The 22,303-nt window shown below is 45.7% G+C and overlaps 1 protein-coding gene across 1 annotated transcript; it reads left to right on the top strand.

Annotated features, from left to right (window-relative positions):
- Window positions 1-1,876: 1,876 nt before the first annotated feature.
- LOC125524875 (uncharacterized) lies at window positions 1,877-20,885 on the top strand. Its single transcript, XM_087532237.1, has 13 exons — window positions 1,877-2,033; window positions 2,157-2,950; window positions 3,058-3,210; window positions 3,645-3,813; window positions 4,187-4,210; window positions 4,377-4,531; window positions 4,689-4,863; window positions 4,995-5,093; window positions 5,246-5,502; window positions 5,607-5,682; window positions 5,824-5,916; window positions 6,975-7,066; window positions 20,706-20,885. The coding sequence occupies exons 1-13, from the start codon at window positions 2,031-2,033 to the stop codon at window positions 20,800-20,802; spliced, it is 2,187 nt and encodes a 728-aa protein (XP_087388363.1). The 5' UTR covers window positions 1,877-2,030; the 3' UTR covers window positions 20,803-20,885.
- The last annotated feature ends 1,418 nt before the right edge of the window (window positions 20,886-22,303 follow it).

The following is a 22,303-nucleotide window of genomic DNA, read 5'->3' as shown; positions in this document are numbered from 1 at the left end:
TGGCTTTGGTATTAACCTTAAAGAAGAAAGGAAATGAAATAAAATTTAAGCAAATAAAAATAATAAAGTTTCCCAAGGAAGAATAAATTAGTGACATCGGTATTACCCATTTAAGAACAAAAAAAATAATAAAAACAAAGAACGACAAAAATTGCACACTAGGTTCACAAAGATTACATTTTTCAAAAATATGCAAGAATAAACATATAATAATATTATTTTTTTCGCAAAAACGATTATAAGAAGGAATAAATTAGTGGCATTGGTTTTATCGTCAATAAAGAAAAAAAATGAAATAATAATTAAAAATTCAAAATAAGGAACAATGAATAATGAATAAGTAGCAATAGTATTACCCAAAATCCGTTTCTGAGCTCGAGCTCAGATGAGCCCGATATCCGCACCGTTCCTATGCGCCAAGATATGTGCGTCTTCATGTATTTTCTGACCGTATATGCATTTCCCGTCTCGTGTATTAGAGGAGCATTGATTGCGACGGCTCTAGCGGACGCCGTTGCGAGACAGATGGTTGCGCGACGGCTCCGCCCCCCAGCTGAGCCATCATGAGCCGTATGAACGAAGGATCCGCACAGACGGCGTTGGCACAGGTGTGTCAATAAATGTCCACCGGCCCAACCGTCACAACCTCATCTACCGCATGCACTATTCTCCCCCTCCCACCCCCCTCTTGAATCATTGAGCTCGACCTTGCCCGGTCATCTCCGGTTGACCCGCCATGTCCTCATCGTCGTCCTCCTCTCTCCCCGTGCCAGCGGACTGGCTGCTCCCTCTGATGCCCTGCCCTCTGTGTGGCGACGAGGTTGTCACCGCCGTCGCTAGGACCGGCAACAACGCCGGTCATCGTTTCTACAAGTGCATCTGCTACGATGTAAGTTGTATTTCTGATTCAGAAAGTTCCGACCCTGCATCTAGTTGCCACAGCTTGTCATCGCAGGTCCTCGGACTAATGCATTCCAGTATGTGTTTCATATTTTGTCAGGCTCGTCAGTGTCGTTTCTTCGAGTTCCAGCGCACATATTGCAGGAGGATGACTCAGGACCAGATTGTTGCTGCGCAGCATCAAGCCGGATGGCACCCGGCTAGGCATGGATTCGCAGTTCATCATGGCAACCCGCCTGTCCAGATGGTTCCAGCTGTCATACAACCCTAGGTGCAGCAGCACGCCCAGCCGCATCTTCCGCCGCAGATCCAGGCTGCGATGCACCAGTCGCCGCAGGCGGTCAACAATATGTTTGCTGAAGCCATCATGCCAGCTGCGTCGGCCGGGGCAGCATCTGGTGCACAAGGACTGGCCGCAGTTGTCGTGCTCATGGCTACTGTCAACATCTTGCTCACCGTTGCCGTCCTGATGGTCGTGCTTGCTATGTACTTTGCTTAACTTAAAGTGTTGCTACTGCGTGGTAGTTAGGTTAGGCTGGACTAATTGTAACCAAGGGTGGCTCCCTCTACCGCTAAGCCTGTTTCGCCCCTCGCCAATCCCGTTTAAGAGAACTGTCGCTATTATGTTTATTAGTATTTTATATGGAACGCAGTAGTTGGTAATGAAGATCTTCTTAAAATGACGTTTGTCTGTCTGAATCCCAGATTGAGCAATGTTTGCGCCACCGCATTCTATAGTTTCCGTAGACCATAATGAAGAAATTTGCGCTACACGATCTCTTGGTCCAGTGGTTTTCGATACCGCATTTACGCGTCCACCTCGTTCAGTTTTTTTCCTAATGTTAATATGGGCGACCGTAATTTTTGTAGATGACGAGCCGGCACATCCAGCATGTTGCCCATGCCCCCAACCACACACTGACTCTAATTATGAAGGGGCAAACACGTCATTTCACCCGAGCGGCGGTGGGTGGGTGGGCGGCTGCATTTCATCCCTTCTCCACGGATCCAGTCATATCGTCAACCATACCGACCAAGACGGCCGCCGGCGAGCTGCAGATCATCTGGGAGGGATCCGCCCCGCTGCCCTCCTCTTTGCCAGGCAGTACTCTATTCGTACTCACAACAGCATGGTACGCTCCCTCCCATATTATGTTTTCTCTGTTCATGTTGTACTATAGTCAGTGTGTCATGCATCTCGCCCAGATATGACACATTTGCTGTTTGTGTACCCTTTTTTCGTGTGCCCCCTGTAGGATGACCATAGATCCGAGTCTGGTAGCCGCGCCGAGCAGCGAGATGGTTGTGGCAACGACACCCCGGGCGCAGCCGCCGTCGGAGATGATTCCGACCTGGACGAGTCATCCTCCAGCGCTGTGCCCGGAGATCCACCCACGCCAACATCACGCATCTCCTTGAAGCATGCAGTCAGTGTAATTCAGACTTTTGATGACTACAAGAAGTGGTTAGTAGAGCAGATTGGGTTTGGAGGTATGCTGAAGCTGCCAGCACTACAGAAGCTGAGTCTGAAGACGAGCGCGTGGATTATGAGCAGAGTTAGCGTCAGCCGCAGGGAGATTAAATTGAGGGACAACAAGGTTCTTAAGTTTTACCCACAGGATTTCTACAAGGTTTTTGGGATCCCATGCGGCCACCGTAGTGTCAAGGGGAGGGATGCAAACATCAATCCTGAGGCTGTTCATTTTATAAAGACAACACTTCAGATGAACAAAACTGGAGTACACAGCTTGAGGGCAGCTGAAGATTTTCTGATGCGTGACATCAATGAGAATTCAAGCAAACTAGAGAAAGATTGTTTCCAGATCGCATTTGTGATATTCGTTATGGATCATGTGCTAGTTCCAACCACGAAGCACAACTACACGACCATTGACTTTTGGGGAGCCATAGCAAACATTGAATCAATCGATCAATTTAACTGGTGTGAGTATGTCCTTAAGCACCTTCTCGATGCAGTGAAGAAGCTTAAGAGAGACATGATGGCCAACAATCTATCGACCAACCTAACTGGTTGTCATCTTTTTTTCAGGCAAGTTCATTTTTTTTCATTTTTTTGCAATTGTTGTAGGTATGTTTCATTTTTGCAACCATGCATGAATTGACATGGTGTGTGCCAACGTCGTCGTGGTTTTGCAGGTCTTTTTGCTTGACAACCTCGACCTTGGCATTTTCAGTAAGTCGCACAGTGTGCTCCCCAGGATACCAGAATTTCATCCCGAGTCCTTCCGTCGAATGCTTGCCATGGCTGCTGACCCGGTTAAAGGAACTACCTCCTACGCGCATGCCAATGTAAAGATGAGCTTTTACTTATTTTCTGCTTGAGTATGCAGGAAATCTCCTTTGCACCAACGCTGTGTGTTTATCTGAATTCACACAGCCAGTTATTGTCTCATTTTTACCAATATTATTTTTTGCGGATGCAGCTGAGAGACGCTTCGACAGTATGCTACACACGCCACAAGTTTCCGCCATCAGCTCCGCCGTTTGCAACCACCAACAGGCTTACTAGGCGTTCCGGCATGCCGATGGCAGGACACCCCCCAAACACAACTCCTGTAATGCATGGGCAAACAGAGGTTTTAACACCTACCGGTCCCGCTCCCGGGCCACTTCATTTTGCAAAGTATCTACGGGACAAGTATCCTCATCTAGTATGTGCTTCCTTTTTAAGTGTTTTATGCATTAATTTTCGACATCAGTTACCACTGATGGTAAATCCCCAGGTCCTCACCATTCAATCTATCGCAGGTAGCTGACGAGATCACGATGATTTTAAAACAGCACAACGCGAGAGGCATTATGCATTTGACCCAAGCCACCAACAAAATCCAGCAGGCCCTGTTGGAAGCAAAGAATGGGCTTCAAATGGGCTTCTACACGTTCTCAGACAAAGTAATAAAATCAGTCACAAATCGTTGTGTGTGCTGTCGCGCTCGGGGTTTCACTGAGTGTCCAGAGTCAGGTCAGGAAAAGCAAAATTAATCAGTTTAGACAATGTCATTTGTAGCCTTCACATGCACAAGTCATTAATTTGTTTCTGTTATTGCCGCCATCCATTAGCCCTCCCTGCCACCTCCAAGTCTGTACGCTTTAGGACGCTTGTAGCAGGAAAAATACAGGGACAAAGGCTTGAGCTATCTGATTGCGAAGGTCAGATGACATCCTGCAATATATTATCCTCGGAAATTTTTTATATACTCCCACCCAGAAGGAGGACCTCGTCCAGAAACATCTCTAATCTTTTGATTATCTTGTATTTTTCCAGCTACGTCGCCTCTGCCACCAGCCGGTATGCGCAAGCGCGCCATGGATGCGCATGATTCTACATCAAATAGCAAGAAATCCTCCTCGCGAGCATCTTCCAATGCGCTCAATTACTTCAAGTCCACTTTAATGTCCATCGCTCAAATGTACGCAGACCTTCCAGTCAACACTCCATTTACTGTCTTTGACAGTGCTGCACCAATCTACACAAGCGGAAATACATATTCCAGCATGGATTTGCAACCGATCCATGGGTGAACGGTGTTGTGCCACATCCGCCACACATGCCAACAACCGACCTTATTGTTGCCCACTTCACACAGCTGCCAACGCAAGACCTACAGAGGTGTTCCCCGTTCAACTTATTCATTTTTATCCCACCGTTTGAATTTTCAGTATTTACATCAGGTCCAGCCGTGCTCATTATTTAGCACCCTTACATTCTAACCCGTTGTCTTTTGAATTCGCTGAATGAACTATATGTACTGCATTATACATGACAGTCCACGGCTGATCTGCGTTACCGGTATGGCGTTGCGCGAGCAGCTTGTCGGGATGCAGCACCTTCACCACGAGCTTGTTTCTATAATCATGAGGAGGTATTCCCAGTCCGACCAGGAAGCGAATTCAAAGTGTCCATACATGAACTGGAGGCACAATATGGAACCTGAATTTGCCGTAATTCTGTCTTGCCTAGATGCCCCCATTTTTTCATCTTGGTCCTTTGCTTACTGCGTGCATGCTCTCTCAGCTATTCCTCCAAGTTTATCGTTCAACCCCTGACCTCTTATGCATTCACCCTTTTCCAGACCATTGTCCTTGCGGACCATGAATATTTGACGAACATCTCGATCCAGAAGCAGTTGGTTGGCAACGAGATCCCATATGACATAACCTCTTGCCAGATGGTACACCCCAACTCGTGAACTTAATTACATCCATGCTCAGCTCATCTACTTCCAGTTCATATGATTTCGACGTTTATTGTGCACCAACTTGTGGCATACATATAAACCTATAAATTACCTTGTAGCTAAACCTTTCATTGTGCTCTGCTCAGTTCTTCTTGCCAATACCATCAGAGGATGGATGGATAATACTGATGTGGGACATGTTGTCAAGGAAGCTCCACGTGCTTGACCCTCTCACCAGAGGAGGAGGTCCGAGCGACGCAACAAAAGACAAGCACGAACTCATAGCTTGGAAGCTTCATCACGCTCTTTTCCAATGCCTGAACGAGTACTACGCTGGCTGGCCCACGCAAGACGGCCAGTGGGCGACCAAATACCCCGTTGTAGCTGAGGAAAATTTCGATACGTATGTAGCCTTCTCACCCCCTAATTCTACAGGAACTTTCATCACTTTTCCCATACATCAATTTATATTTACCTTTTTTTTCATTTTTGTCTATCACAAAACAGACAAGAAACTGGCGCGTGCGTGCTCCACATCGCCCGACACTACGACGGCCAGAAGCTGAAGATCCCTCTAACCAAGGTAGGTCCATTCTCTTAAACCCGTCTACTCTTACCGATGTTTTTCCCAAAGTCATGCAGAGTCATTACAAATGGCTCAGTTATATTTCCCTTGTTGTGGCTGACAACCATAAACCGAACAACAATCTACCAACATGTACAGTACAATGTCGGCAAAACGAAAAGGCAGGCCCTGCATGAGTGTGTCAAACTTCAGGGCAATTCTTCAAAGTTGGCGCATGAGGCTCTGTGGACGGTACTAGCACCCACCGACTCCTGGCTTGGGTCAAACCAGTCCGGTTAGAGGGACAGCGGGTTGTGGGAACTGCTTCGTCCGAATGAATATGTATCTACTACTGATTTCGGTGTATCATAACGCATCGTTTATCGCTCAGATGTTCGGTTTGCTTTTTATTTTTTCTCTATGATCTATCGAGTATTGTAAACGCCACAGTAGATGTGTGAACCATGGTATTCGGCAGGTTTTCATCAAAAAATCTGTTTTAGGAATGTAGTATGAACCACTTGTTTTGTAAGTCCTACCGAAACGGAAAATGGCTTTTCAATCGGAAATCGATCCTCTTTATGTACTGAAACACAGAACTCATACTCACTAGGTAGTTTGAATTGTTTTTTCCTTACATGGACAACATTTTTTTACAAAATTATCCAACATAATTGCCGAACAAAATCTCCTTCGTCTGTATTTTTCTTCACTTATATGTCTGTTTATGTACCAACTTAAGGATCCGATTTTCTCAAATCGGCGTTTGTAAATTTGTGCACCCAATCAATTTATGTACAACAAGGTCCATATGACATGTACTCTGGAAACCAGCTTTTGATAGATGGACGAAGGGTTTGGGAAATAGCTTCAACGAACGAAAATGGAAGTTCTGCTCAATGTATTTTTAGCTTCCTGCATCACGCCCCCTCACCCCATCCCATATATCCAGAACTGTAAAATTTACAGTTTGACCGCTTAACCATGATCTTGTCTACTCCTCACCAAATAATCTCATATGACAACAATCCAGTATGTAGCAACCGTTCGTAGCATTTCCCCAAATGAGGATGCATTTCTACTTGATAACTGAGTGACTTTGTCGCCTGAAAAGTTCAAAGTTCGAGCACCTACACGTATTTAAAACGTTGTATTTTTTTAACAGACTGCATGGGTTCATAAATCTAGCAAACTCAACTGCCCATAGAATCTTCTTTCATTTGTATTTTTTTACACTTATGTTTTTCTGGCTTCTAAACGTTCTGAGTATTTAATTTTTACTAACAATTTCTATTAGACTGCAATGGCAGGTCTACAATAAGGGAACACGACTATGGAAATCATGGCCAATCACTATGCTGAAGGAACTTTCCCCACCAACAAACGACATCCTCATTATTAGGTAAATCGCTTCGTTAAACTGATCCGCCTACTTTGTTTTTCACAAACAAATACTAGTGAAGACCTATCAAATTCTCTAATCACGCCGCACGCAAAACGACTGCCAACAGCCACAAAGTGATAGTGATAAGTTTTCACTTGCCCAGGACAAGCAGTCGTTCGCACTTCTGTCAGACACAAGCTTATAGGTCTTAAGGTCATACTTAGGGGTTACATCGCTGGTTAAAACTACTATTTTGCGCCTTAGTGGTTTTTCGAGCGATCCAAAATGAAACCTTAGTCCTTCAGCTGCGCAACTACTAATACCACGAGGATAGACAAAAGATCTGCCGAGCCTGGAGTCGGTCTCCCCAGGGCCCTACTTGCATGCTCATCTTCAGGCCATCAATCTATGATCATGTCGTATGCGAACTCCGGAACGTCTCCCTTGTTCCCCTTCATGGTCACAATTTCATAGGCGAGCTTTGCACGCAAACCATCAATCTGGTCCTGCATGGCGACATCGGAACCAACTAGGTTTTACAATCTCTTTGTAGACTTTTCACAACAAATTGATGCGTCTAAAAATATGATCCTATAATTATAAGGTTCACCAACCTGGCTCAGTGTTGAACGGAGGTACAACCCGGTGAAGTCTGTGTAGTAGTGTGTGATGTACACTCCGCTGTATTCCCTGTCAGACAACAAACCGTACTTATCAACATTATAAATTTTATCCTGCTCACCACATTGCCCCATATGTGGTGCTACTGAATTTAAGGCACGATTTTGTGTGTTCTGCGGAACGGGATGTTCTGGGGTTTATGTGACACGCACCTGCTGCACGGTTCATGCTGCGCCACCAATGGGTAGAGGAATTTCCAACCATCTGTTTCAACCAACCTGTTGCCGAAATAGTTGTTGAATAGAGAGCATAACCTTCGCTGGAACTTCTTTGCATGGCTCTCGTGTTTAATTTTCATCTCATCCATGACATCGGTCTCGGTTGGGTCAAGCACGATCACCGTCTTTTCATCCTTGTCCAGAAGGTACACTGACCAGCAGTCCATAAAATCAACTGGGAACCAAAACTATCATCGTTCACACCATGAGAATAAGAACTTCAGCTTAGCCACAGGAAGCGACGCAATTTTTTACTTGCAATAACTATCAGAATAAATTTACCTTCTTCAGCCAATCAATCCTATATCCAATTACTTCTGAATTCATCATAGTTTCTATGTAATCCCAGTCCGTTTCACCGTCATCCCTGCAAACCTCTTCCTGAAAATGTAAATGCCACACACAACATGCGTTATTCCTCACCAACAAGCAAAACAATCAGTGGTGCTAACATTAATTCTTTGTCCACATTTTTCACATATGTTGTGATTTACAACGAAGCGTGGGTCGAATAGCCCCCTGAACCTGTCGAGCCACTCGCCGTATATTCCATTATCCTTTTCACGTAGCATGTGTTGAATACACCTCCAAACATTCATGGTCACCTCCCCCTGGTGTCAACTCATCTTTGATGTCTTGTCCTGACGCGACCGCCAAAATTGGATGGAAGTGCTTAACCCATTTCCTGCAAAAGTCCCAGTAGTTAGTAGAGTTTTTTTTGGGAAATTCTAAAATGTTCTTTTTCTTCTTTCTTTCTTTCTCATCGATGTTTTCTTGTTAAACAAAAGCAATAAACGATGAATTGTATCCGCTTTTAGCTTACTTCTTTAAAATCCCACCCTCACAGGCAGTCATGTTAGCATTGAACCTTGAAATTGCTTCAGGATAGGGATGGGAATGGTTCAACCCAATTGACAGCGGGTACTTATCCCCCCAATGCCTCCTTGAAGATGTTTGCTCACCTACCACACCAGTCCCTGCTGATTCATGTTGTCTCTTGCTGCTGTGTGTCACAGTGTGCTTAATCCCACATTTTTTCAGATAAGCGAGGACAACTTGTTGGAAGTTAGTCAGTGAGCCAGTCCCGTTTAAAGCAAAACCCTGTGCACGAGCCTCACCGTCGGCGCCATCTGCAGCACACATATTTTTCTCAGTGGGTACAAAAGGTTTACCAAGATATATAGTTGTACAAACATTCATGTTGAAGTACCTGCTTCGTCACGCCGGAAAGAAGGACCAGGATTGCAGTATGTTTGCACATCTAGCACAGTTGGACGAGCCGTCTTTTCATTGGTTCTGGTTTGCTCAACCACCACATTTGCTGCTCGAGCGACTTGGTCCACTGCTGCACCCATTTCGTCTGTATCGGTCATGTCCGCAGCTACTGTGTGTGTTTTACCATTTTTGGCAGCATCACAGTCATGAAGATACGTGATCACTGCTTGCTGTAAGCATGTGGCTGACCCATCATTCACAGATTGCAGTCCATGTCTATGAGCTTCACCATCATCCGAATCTACAGGACACATCCATATGATGTTCGTTCTACTCATGAGCCACAAAAGCAAAAGTTTTGGGATCAAGCTTTCTTTTGAGTGATTTTGTTACCTCCGTTGTCATGTTGGAAGGAAGGACCAGGCCGACATGTTGTTGGAACATCTAATCCATGTGGACGGGCCCTTCGACGCTGCCTGGAACGCTGCTCTCCCATATCTGCTGGACAGTTTGGTGCATCTGGAACACCGTGCCAACCCAGCAATATAGGGCCGCTGATGGGGGGGTCTTCATCATCAGCATCTCCTGCCCTTGCGCTACCAACCACAAGTATTGTTGTTTGACACGTAGTAACAAGGTTAGTTTTAAACATCTCCTGATTTGTTTCGATGTATTAATGCTTTGGTAATTCATCATGTAGTCATGTACATATATTTTGCTAAAATTCCGAAGTAAACCTCCTATCCACGCGATCCACCAGACGCATGTGTTCAGGGCAGCTAGCAAATCATTTAAGTTATTCAATCCCGGCATAGTTGTTTCACCATTCAATGCTTCAGCTTCGTCCATGTAGTCGATTGGGACTTGCGATGCTACTGCCAGAAATTCGTCATCCAATTCTGTAAAACACAGATTTTTTCCATGATCATTTCTACTAAATATTAATTTATAATAACGTTGGAGTATTGTCTTAGTAGGACCATACCCGTTGACTCATCTTCTTCACCAGAATAGTCAGTACCTGCCAATGATGCACCCCCAAAGAACTCATCATCTAGATCTGAACACCGGGAAATAGTTGACATTAGATCAGACTGTCTTTTTTCTTATGCTTGGGAATGGCTACAACATATTAGTATGGCAGCAATTTATACCCTCGTTACGACGCAAGGAGTCCTGTCCCCTGCTGACCATACGCTCACCGTTGGCGGCGAGTGGAGACAGGTTTGCAGCCGCCTATTGGCTTGCATTCAGTAGCTCCCTCCAGTTCTTGTCCCTAACTTTGCCGTCAGTTAGTACATCCCATGCAGCTTCACCTTCATTTTCATGTTGGTCATCTTGGCTGTCCCTCTCTAGTTCTGCCCAGTGTATCTGTTCTTGGTTGTTACCATTGGATCTGCTGTTGCCAAATGCATGTTTGTCTGCTCCAGCATATGCATAGTCACAATTGAAAATATTAAATAAAACAAGCAGTATTATTACAGAATCAGAACACTAAATATGCAAACAACAACGCTGATGATCGGTCTTCTTTATTTGTTACCTTCGGCGCCTCCGTCAGCTCCAACATTTGAAAGAAGTCTTCTAGCTTGATCACATATGCCTGCCATCAGATTTTTGTTGGAAATATGCCCTAGAGGCAATAATAAAAGCATTATTATTATATTTCCTTGTTCATGATAATTGTCTTTATTCATGCTATAATTGTGTTATCCGGAAATCGTAATACATGTGTGAATAATAGACACCAACATGTCCCTAGTAAGCCTCTAGTTGACTAGCTCGTTGATCAACAGATAGTCATGGTTTCCTGACTATGGACATTGGATGTCATTGATAACGAGATCACATCATTAGGAGAATGATGTGATGGACAAGACCCAATCCTAAACATAGCACAAGATCGTATAGTTCGTTTGCTAGAGTTTTCCAATGTCAAGTATCCTTTCCTTAGACCATGAGATCGTGTAACTCCCGGATACCGTAGGAGTGCTTTGGGTGTACCAAACGTCACAACGTAACTGGGTGACTATAAAGGTATACTACGGGTATCTCCGAAAGTGTCTGTTGGGTTGACACGGATCAAGACTGGGATTTGTCACTCCGTATGACGGAGAGGTATCACTGGGCCCACTCGGTAATGCATCATCATAATGAGCTCAGAGTGACCAAGTGTCTGTTCACGGGATCATGCATTACGGTACGAGTAAAGTGACTTGCCGGTAACGAGATTGAACGAGGTATTGGGATACCGACGATCGAATCTCGGGCAAGTAACATACCGATTGACGAAGGGAATTGTATACGGGGTTGCTTGAATCCTCGACATTGTGGTTCATCCGATGAGATCATCGAGGAGCATGTGGGAGCCAACATGGGTATCCAGATCCCGCTGTTGGTTATTGGCCGGAGAGTCGTCTCGGTCATGTCTACATGTCTCCCGAACCCGTAGGGTCTACACACTTAAGGTTCGGTGCCGCTAGGGTTGTAGGGATATGTATATGCAGTAACCCGAATGTTGTTCGGAGTCCCGGATGAGATCCCGGACGTCACGAGGAGTTCCGGAATGGTCCGGAGGTAAAGAATTATATATAGGAAGTGCTATTTCGGGCATCGGGACAAGTTTCGGGGTCACCGGTATTGTACCGGGACCACCGGAAGGGTCCCGGGGGTCCACCGGGTGGGGCCACCTGCCCCGGGGGGCCACATGGGCTGTAGGGGGTGCGCCTTGGCCTATATGGGCCAAGGGCACCAGCCCCAAGAGGCCCATGCGCCTAGGGTTCAAGAGAGGAAGAGTCCCGAAGGGGGAAGGCACCTCCTAGGTGCCTTGGGGAGGAGGGATTCCTTCCTTGGCCGCCGCCCCCTAGGAGATTGGATCTCCTAGGGCCGCCCCCCCCTAGGCCCCCTATATATAGTGGGGGGGAAGGGAGGACCTCTCACCCTTGCCTTTGGTGCCTCCCTCTCCCTCTCCAACACCTCCTCCTCCTCCATAGTGCTTGGCGAAGCCCTGCCGGAGTACTGCAGCTCCATCACCACCATGCCGTCGTGCTGCTGCTGGAGACATCTTCCTCAACCTCTCCTTCCCCCTTGTTGGATCAAGAAGGAGGAGACGTTACGCTGACCGTACGTGTGTTGAACGCGGAGGTGCCGTCCGTTCGGCGCTAGGATCTCCGGTGATTTGGATCACGTCGAGTACGCCTTCCTCATCCCCGTTCTTTGAACGCTTCCGCGTGTGATCTACAAAGGTATGTAGATGCAATCCAATCACTCGTTGCTAGATGAACTCCTAGATGGATCTTGGTGAAACCGTAGGAAAATTTTTGTTTTCTGCAACGTTCCCCAACAGTGGCATCATGAGCTAGGTCTATGCGTAGTTCTCTTGCACGAGTAGAACACAATTTGTTGTGGGCGTTGATGTTGTCAACTTTATTGCTGCTACTAGTCTTATCTTGCTTCAACGGTATTGTGGGATGAAGCGGCCCGGACCAACCTTACACGTACGCTTACGTGAGACCGGTTCCACCGACTAACATGCACTAGTTGCATAAGGTGGCTGGCGGGTGTCTGTCTCTCCCACTTTAGTTGGAGCGGATTCGATGAAAAGGGTCCTTATGAAGGGTAAATATAAGTTGACAAATCACGTTGTGGCTTTCACGTAGGTAAGAAAACGTTCTTGCTAAAACCCTACTTCAGCCACGTAAAACATGCAACAACAATTAGAGGACGTCTAACTTGTTTTTGCAGCAAGTGCTTTGTGATATGATATGGCCAAAGTTGTGATGAATGATGAATGATATATATGTGATGTATGAGATGTTCATGCTATTGTAATAGGAATCACGACTTGCATGTCGATGAGTATGACAACCGGCAGGAGCCATAGGAGTTGTCTTTATTTTTTGTATGACATGCGTGTCATTGAGAAACGCCATGTAAATTACTTTACTTTATTGCTAAACGCGTTAGCCATAGTAGTAGAAGTAATAGTTGGCGAGCAACTTCATGGAGGCACGATGATGGAGATCATGATGATGGAGATCATGGTGTCATGCCGGTGACAAGATGATCATGGAGCCCCAAGATGGAGATCAAAGGAGCTATGTGATATTGGCCATATCATGTCACTATTATTATTTGATTGCATGTGATGTTTATCATGTTTTGCATCTTGTTTACTTAGAACGACGGTAGTAAATAAGATGATCCCTCATAATAATTTCAAGAAAGTGTTCCCCCTAACTGTGCACCATTGCGACAGTTCGTTGTTTCGAAGCACCACGTGATGATCGGGTGTGATAGATTCCAACGTTCACATACAACGGGTGTAAGACAGATTTACACATGCAAACACTTAGGTTGACTTGACGAGCCTAGCATGTACAGACATGGCCTCGGAACACAGAAGACCGAAAGGTCGAGCATGAGTTGTATAGAAGATATGATCAACATGAAGATGTTCACCGACGTTGACTAGTCCGTCTCACGTGATGATCGGACACGGCCTAGTTAACTCGGATCATGTTATACTTAGATTACAGGAGGGATGTCTATCTAAGTGGGAGTTCATTGAATAATTTGATTAGATGAACTTAATTATCATGAACTTAGTCTAATTTTTTTGCAATATGTCTTGTAGATCAAATGGCCAATGTAGTCCTCAACTTCAACGCGTTCCTAGAGAAAACCAAGCTGAAAGATGATGGCAGCAACTACACGGACTGGGTCCGGAACCTGAGGATCATCCTCATAGCTGCCAAGAAAGATTATGTCCTACAAGCACCGCTGGGTGACGCACCTGTTCTCCCTGTAGAACAAGACGTTATGAACGCTTGGCAGGCACGTACCGATGACTACTCCCTCGTTCAGTGCGGCATGCTTTACAGCTTAGAGCCGGGGCTCCAAAAGCGTTTTGAGAGACACAGAGCATATGAGATGTTCGAAGAGCTGAAAATGGTTTTTCAAGCTCATGCCCGGGTCGAGAGATATGAAGTCTCCGACAAGTTCTTCAGCTGTAAGATGGAGGAAAATAGTTCTGTCAGTGAGCACATACTCACTATGTCTGGGTTGCATAACCGCTTGACTCAGCTGGGAGTTAATCTCCCGGATGACGCGGTCATTGACAGAATCCTTCAGTCGCTTCCACCGAGCTACAAGAGCTTTGTGATGAACTTCAATATGCAGGGGATGGAAAAGACCATTCCTGAAGTATTTGCAATGCTGAAATCAGCAGAGGAAGAAGTCAAAAAGGAACATCAAGTGTTGATGGTGAATAAAACCACTAAGTTCAAGAAAGGCAAGGGTAAGAAAACCTTCAAGAAGGACGGCAAGGGAGTTGCCGCGCCCGGCAAGCAAGCTGCCGGGAAGAAGCCAAAGAATGGACCCAAGCCCGAGACTGAGTGCTTTTATTGCAAGGAAAGTGGTCACTGGAAGCGGAACTGCCCCAAATACTTAGCGGACAAGAAGGCCGGCAAAACAAAAGGTATATGTGATATACATGTAATTGATGTGTACCTTACCAGTACTCGTAGTAGCTCCTGGGTATTTGATACCGGTGCAGTTGCTCACATTTGTAACTCAAAGCAGGAGCTGCGGAATAAGCGGAGACTGGTGAAGGACGAGGTGACGATGCGCGTCAGGAATGGTTCCAAGGTCGATGTGATCGCCGTCGGCACGCTGCCTCTTCATTTACCTACGGGATTAGTTTTAAACCTCAATAATTGTTATTTAGTACCAGCTTTGAGCATGAACATTGTATCAGGATCTCGTTTAATACGAGATGGCTACTCATTTAAATCCGAGAATAATGGTTGTTCTATTTATATGAGAGATATGTTTTATGGTCATGCTCCGATGGTGAATGGTTTATTCTTAATGAATCTCGAGCGTAATGCTACACATATTCATAGTGTGAGTACCAAGAGATGTAAGATTGATAATGATAGACCCACATACTTGTGGCACTGCCGCCTTGGTCACATAGGTGTCAAACGCATGAAGAAGCTCCATGCTGATGGACTTTTAGAGTCTCTTGATTATGAATCATTTGACACGTGCGAACCATGCCTCATGGGTAAAATGACCAAGACTCCGTTCTCAGGAACAATGGAGCGAGCAACCAACTTATTGGAAATCATACATACTGATGTGTGCGGTCCAATGAGTGTTGAGGCTCGCGGTGGCTATCGTTATGTTCTCACCCTCACTGATGACTTGAGTAGATATGGGTATGTCTACTTAATGAAACACAAGTCTGAGACCTTTGAAAAGTTCAAAGAATTTCAGAGTGAGGTTGAGAATCAACGTGACAGGAAAATCAAGTTCCCGCGATCAGATCGTGGAGGAGAATACTTGAGTCACGAGTTTGGCACACACTTAAGAAAATGTGGAATAGTTTCACAACTCACGCCGCCTGGAACACCTCAGCGTAATGGTGTGTCCAAACGTCGTAATCGCACTCTATTAGATATGATGCGATCTATGATGTCTCTTGCCGATTTACCGTTATCTTTTTGGGGCTATGCTTTAGAGACTGCCGCATTCACTTTAAATAGGGCTCCGTCGAAATCCGTTGAGACGACACCGTTTGAATTATGGTTTGGGAAGAAACCTAAGCTGTCGTTTCTGAAAGTTTGGTGATGCGATGCTTATGTCAAGAAACTTCAACCTGAAAAGCTCGAACCCAAGTCGGAAAAATGCGTCTTCATAGGATACCCTAAAGAAACTATTGGGTATACCTTCTACCTCAGATCCGAAGGCAAGATCTTTGTTGCCAAGAATGGGTCCTTTCTAGAGAAAGAGTTTCTCTCGAAAGAAGTAAGTGGGAGGAAAGTAGAACTTGATGAAGTATTACCTCTTGAACCGGAAAAAGGCGCAACTCAAGAAAATGTTCCTGAGGTGCCTGCACCGACTAGAGAGGAAGTTAATGATGATGATCAAGATACTTCAGATCAAGCTCCTACTGAAATTCGAAGGTCCACAAGGACACGTTCCGCACCAGAGTGGTACGGCAACCCTGTCTTGGAAATCATGTTGTTAGACAACGGTGAACCTTCGAGCTATGAAGAAGCGATGGCGGGCCCGGATTCCGACAAATGGCTAGAAGCCATGAAATCCGAGATAGGATCCATGTATGAAAACGAAGTATGGACTTTGACTGACTTGCCCGTTGAGCGGCGAGCCATAGAAAATAAATGGATCTTTAAGAAGAAGACAGACGCGGATGGTAATGTGACCATCTATAAAGCTCGGCTTGTCGCTAAGGGTTATCGACAAGTTCAAGGGGTTGACTATGATGAGACTTTCTCACCGGTAGCGAAGCTAAAGTCCGTCCGAATCATGTTAGCAATTGCCGCATTCTATGATTATGAGATATGGCAAATGGACGTCAAAACGGCATTCCTTAATGGTTTCCTTAAGGAAGAATTGTATATGATGCAGCCGGAAGGTTTTGTCGATCCTAAGAATGCTAACAAGGTGTGCAAGCTCCAACGCTCGATTTATGGGCTGGTGCAAGCATCTCGGAGTTGGAACATTCGCTTTGATGAGATGATCAAAGCGTTTGGGTTTACGCAGACTTATGGAGAAGCCTGTGTTTACAAGAAAGTGAGTGGGAGCTCTGTAGCATTTCTCATATTATATGTAGATGACATACTTTTGATGGGAAATGATATAGAACTCTTGGACAACATTAAGGCCTACTTGAATAAGAGTTTTTCAATGAAGGACCTTGGAGAAGCTGCATATATATTAGGCATCAAGATCTATAGAGATAGATCAAGACGCCTCATAGGTCTTTCACAAAGCACATACCTTGATAAGATATTGAAGAAATTCAATATGGATCAGTCTAAGAAGAGGTTCTTGCCTGTGTTACAAGGTGTGAAATTGAGCTCAGCTCAATGTCCGACCCGGCAGAAGATATAGAAGAGATGAGTGTCATCCCCTATGCCTCAGCCATAGGTTCTATTATGTATGCCATGCTGTGTACCAGACTTGATGTAAACCTTGCCGTAAGTTTGGTAGGAAGGTACCAAAGTACGGCAAGGAACACTGGACAGCGGTCAAGAATATCCTGAAGTACCTAAAAAGGACTAAGGAAATGTTTCTCGTTTATGGAGGTGACGAAGAGCTCGTCGTAAAAGGTTACGTCGACGCTAGCTTCGACATAGATCTGGATGACTCTAAGTAACAAACCGGATACGTGTATATTTTGAATGGTGGGGCAGTAAGCTGGTGTAGTTGCAAGCAGAGCGTCGTGGCGGGATCTACATGTGAAGCGGAGTACGTGGCAGCCTCGGAGGCAGCACATGAAGCAATTTGGGTGAAGGAGTTCATCACCGACCTAGGAGTCATACCCAATGCGTCGGGGCCGATCAAGCTCTTCTGTGACAACGCTGGAGCTATTGCACTTGCCAAGGAGCCCAGGTTTCACAAGAAGACAAGGCACATCAAGCGTCGCTTCAACTCCATTCGTGAAAATGTTCAAGATGGAGACATAGATATTTGTAAAGTACACACGGACCTGAATGTAGCAGATCCGTTGACTAAACCTCTCCCTAGAGCAAAACATGATCAACACCAGAATTCCATGGGTGTTCGATTCATCACAATGTAACTAGATTATTGACTCTAGTGCAAGTGGGAGACTGTTGGAAATATGCCATAGAGGCAATAATAAAAGCATTATTATTATATTTCCTTGTTCATGATAATTGTCTTTATTCATGCTATAATTGTGTTATCAGGAAATCGTAATACATGTGTGAATAATAGACACCAACATGTCCCTAGTAAGCCTCTAGTTGACTAGCTCGTTGATCAACAGATAGTCATGGTTTCCTGACTATGGACATTGGATGTCATTGATAACGAGATCACATCATTAGGAGAATGATGTGATGGACAAGACCCAATCCTAAACATAGCACAAGATCGTATAGTTCGTTTGCTAGAGTTTTCCAATGTCAAGTATCCTTTCCTTAGACCATGAGATCGTGTAACTCCCGGATACCGTAGGAGTTCTTTGGGTGTACCAAACGTCACAACGTAACTGGGTGACTATAAAGGTATACTACGGGTATCTGCGAAAGTGTCTGTTGGGTTGACACGGATCAAGACTGGGATTTGTCACTCCGTATGACGGAGAGGTATCACTGGGCCCACTCGGTAATGCATCATCATAATGAGCTCAGAGTGACCAAGTGTCTAGTCACGGGATCATGCATTACAGTATGAGTAAAGTGACTTGCCGGTAACGAGATTAAACGAGGTATTGGGATACCGACGATCGAATCTCGGGCAAGTAACATACCGATTGACGAAGGGAATTTTATACGGGGTTGCTTGAATCCTCGACATCGTGGTTCATCCGATGAGATCATCGAGGAGCATGTGGGAGACAACATGGGTATCCAGATCCCGCTGTTGGTTATTGGCCGAAGAGTCGTCTCGGTCATGTCTACATGTCTCCCGAACCCGTAGGGTCTACACACTTAAGGTTCGGTGACGCTAGGGTTGTAGGGATATGTATATGCAGTAACCCGAATGTTGTTCGGAGTCCCGGATGAGATCCCGGACGTCACGAGGAGTTCCGGAATGGTCCGGAGGTAAGAATTATATATAAGAAGTGCTATTTCGGGCATCGGGACAAGTTTCGGGGTCACCAGTATTGTACCGGGACCACCGGAAGGGTCCCGGGGGTCCACCGGGTGGGGCCACCTGCCCCGGGGGGCCACATGGGCTGTAGGGGGTGCGCCTTGGCCTATATGGGCCAAGGGCACCAGCCCCAAGAGGCCCATGCGCCTAGGGTTCAAGAGGGGAAGAGTCCCGAAGGGGGAAGGCACCTCCTAGGTGCCTTGGGGAGGAGGGATTCCTCCCTTGGCCGCCGCCCCCCTAGGAGATTGGATCTCCTAGGGCTGGCACCCCCCCTAGGCCCCCTATATATAGTGGGGGGAAGGGAGGACCTCTCACCCTTGCCTTTGGTGCCTCCCTCTCCCTCTCCAACACCTCCTCCTCCTCCATAGTGCTTGGCGAAGCCCTGCCGGAGTACTGCAGCTCCATCACCACCATGCCGTCGTGCTGCTGCTGGAGCCATCTTCCTCAACCTCTCCTTCCCCCTTGCTGGATCAAGAAGGAGGAGACGTTACGCTGACTGTACGTGTGTTGAACGCGGAGGTGCCGTCCGTTCGGCGCTAGGATCTCCGGTGATTTGGATCACGTCGAGTACGCCTTCCTCATCCCGTTCTTTGAACGCTTCCGCGCGTGATCTACAAAGGTATGTAGATGTAATCCAACACTCGTTGCTAGATGAACTCCTAGATGGATCTTGGTGAAACCATAGGAAATTTTTTGTTTTCTGCAACGTTCCCCAACAATTTTCCCTACTATGTTTCATGTCACGACCAAAACAAGACAACTTTATGCATTGTGTTGTATGACAAACCTTCGAAAACTTCTGGGTTATCCATAGCTTGCTCCACAACAGCAAGTGCAGCCGCAGATAAGGACCTTAGACGCTCACTTCTCTCCTCGTCAACAATCACTGGATCATCATTAGAAGTTCCTTCCCTATGCGGGAAAATTCCATGGATTTGCGCATCTGTTACACACATGAATAATTTTCAGAATCGTACAAATTCCTTATTTGTAGCGCAACCCGTGTCGCTACCACAAATGAAATTTACTTTGTTCAAAAATGTCATTAGACCCACATTCTAGGTATGCTTTCGCCTGGGCCTCAAGTTCTGTCAGCTCTGCTCTCATGGTCTCTCCCCTGCTACGTAGCATAGATGGATCTCTAGCAGTTCCCCTTGCTACACTCCCCCCAGCGTCTTGATCACCAATTCTAGGCTGCAGACGTGCCCGCATGCGGTTCATGCTACGCGGGCTTGCATGTTAATACCATCATGTTGAAGCTCCGTATCACAACTTCTTTTCGGAAATGATAATGGTAAATGCAATTTTTTTTGTCAATACTTGCCTGTAACGCGGGCATTCCAGACATCATTGCTGATTCTTAAGCTGGCATTGGGATTTGGTGGATCAATGTTTTCTCCTGCAACGACATTTTAAAAAACATTAGTTACTCATCGTCCCTCGTTCTTTTCTTATTAGCAGTGTGTGATATCTTTTGAATGGTAAGTGCTACGATGCAAACCTCGTATGTCAGCTCATTCCAACATTCTGCCTAGTCGGACACTAGGGCCGATTGGTTCGTCATCACTGTCGCTGCTTGAGCTTTCTGAACTCTCTTTTGCTGCCCATTTACCTTTAGCAGCTGTGCATTCCCTGCGCTTCTCATCGTCCTCGCATTCAACCCTGGGATCCTCATCGCCTTCCTCTATGGAACAATCCATGGCAGCCTGTTGGTTTGCTGCAATGATACCCTGAACTGCCCGCAGCGCTTCCAGTTGAGCTGTTTCCCACCCGAAAACAGAGCATTGTTTCAGTACCATAGGATACATTATTCTGATCTGTTGACAAGCTCTCTCTTATTTTTCAATGGAAATCACTAACGCTTGTTTCTTTTTACCTGGATGTCGCAGGATCCCACCAGGCTCGCATAAGACTTGGTCTGCACACGTGAAGCAACAAATTTTTTATGTGTTAGTTCACATTTTCCATGGACAGAAATTACGTTAATTTTTTACCAGGTCTTACACTAAAAACAGAGGGGTATTCCCTTGTGAGATATATCAGCCTCCTGCATATCTCCCCGGTGTAAACGCTGATGCGGGGGACAGTGTGCGGCTCAACATTATCTGCACCGAAGTTCATCCAGTCGAAGAACCACGGCTGCAAGTGTTCAATCAAGAAAACAAGGAAGTGGACGAACGTGTTAGAGATTCAGTTTTCTTTTTCATTTTCACTTTGATGATGCAATGCATACATGTTGTAAATTACTATCTCGAGCACACTTACAATGAGTGCCAAATGGCTACCGCCCACAATCAGAGTTCTCACCCCAGCCACCAAATCTTTTTGTAGTTTCTTCACAGCTGCTCTGATGATCTCAAATGCCCATACTGCTAGATCGTACTCACCAGTCCCCTCAGCACACAACACACAAGCAAACATCTCCCAAGGTATCGAAGTGTAGGACTGCTTAGGACCAACACATGTACCAACCGCTAACAGTGAGAAAGCCATCTCAAAAGCTCTGTCTCTATAACGGAGATCTCCTGAAGCGATCATTCTGTTGATAGCGTCACTTACGGCGCGAATTGTCAACCCCGCATCCCTGGCACGCTTCTTAGTCTCTATCCCTAGGATGGTTCTAATACGGAGTGCCAAATTCTGCCTATGTTTTGGAGGCAACTTTAGCATACTGACTTGGCGGCCACTGTTACTCAGACCCAATGTTCTAACAATGGATCTTGGAGTGAAATATCTATGCTGGCCATCAGGGAAAGTGAATCTCATGTCTTGCCACCTAAACCTACTTAGTAGCTGCAAGTGCGTTATATCGACTAGAGGGGGGGGTGAATAGGAGATTTTTATGAAAGTCTTCAAAACGTGGGAGTTATGAAGACAAACAGCGAAGATTATGCCTATTACTATGCAGCGGAAGTTAGATTACACTAGGCCAGCCATGGTCAAGTATTCAATAAAGTGAAAGCGCAATGACAAACAGCTGAAGTGTAATAAGGATCAGGTGGGAAGAAGTTATGAAGTCAAACAGATCATACATTCACGTTGTGAAGACAAAAGATAGAGCAAGCATGCAATGGCTTCACAATGAGTAACAGTAAGAAAAAGGAAGTGAAGATGAAACCAGTGACTCATTGAAGACAATGATGTGTTGGACCAGTTCCAGTTGCTGTGACAACTGTACGTCTGGTTGGAGCGGCTAGGTATTTAAACCTTAGGACACATAGTCCCGGACACCCAGTCCTGAACACGCAAGCTCAGGACACCAAGTCCTCACCGTATTCTCCTTGAGCTAAGGTCACATAGTCCTCGCCCAATCACTCTGGTAAGTCTTCAAGGTAGACTCCCAAACCTTCACAGACTTCGTTCACTGGCAATCCACAATGTCTCTTGGATGCTCTGAACGCGACGCCTAACCGTCTGGAGGATTTACAGTCCTCAAATGTAATAAGTCTTCAGATCACACAGACAAGAAGACTTAAGTGATGCCCGA

Source organism: Triticum urartu, chromosome 7A (assembly GCF_056163025.1).
Source record: "Triticum urartu cultivar PI428250 chromosome 7A, HENAU_Tu73, whole genome shotgun sequence".
Classification (NCBI taxonomy): Eukaryota; Viridiplantae; Streptophyta; class Magnoliopsida; order Poales; family Poaceae; genus Triticum; species Triticum urartu.
Note: the sequence above shows the minus strand (reverse complement) of the source record. Positions and strands in the feature narration are given on the sequence as shown.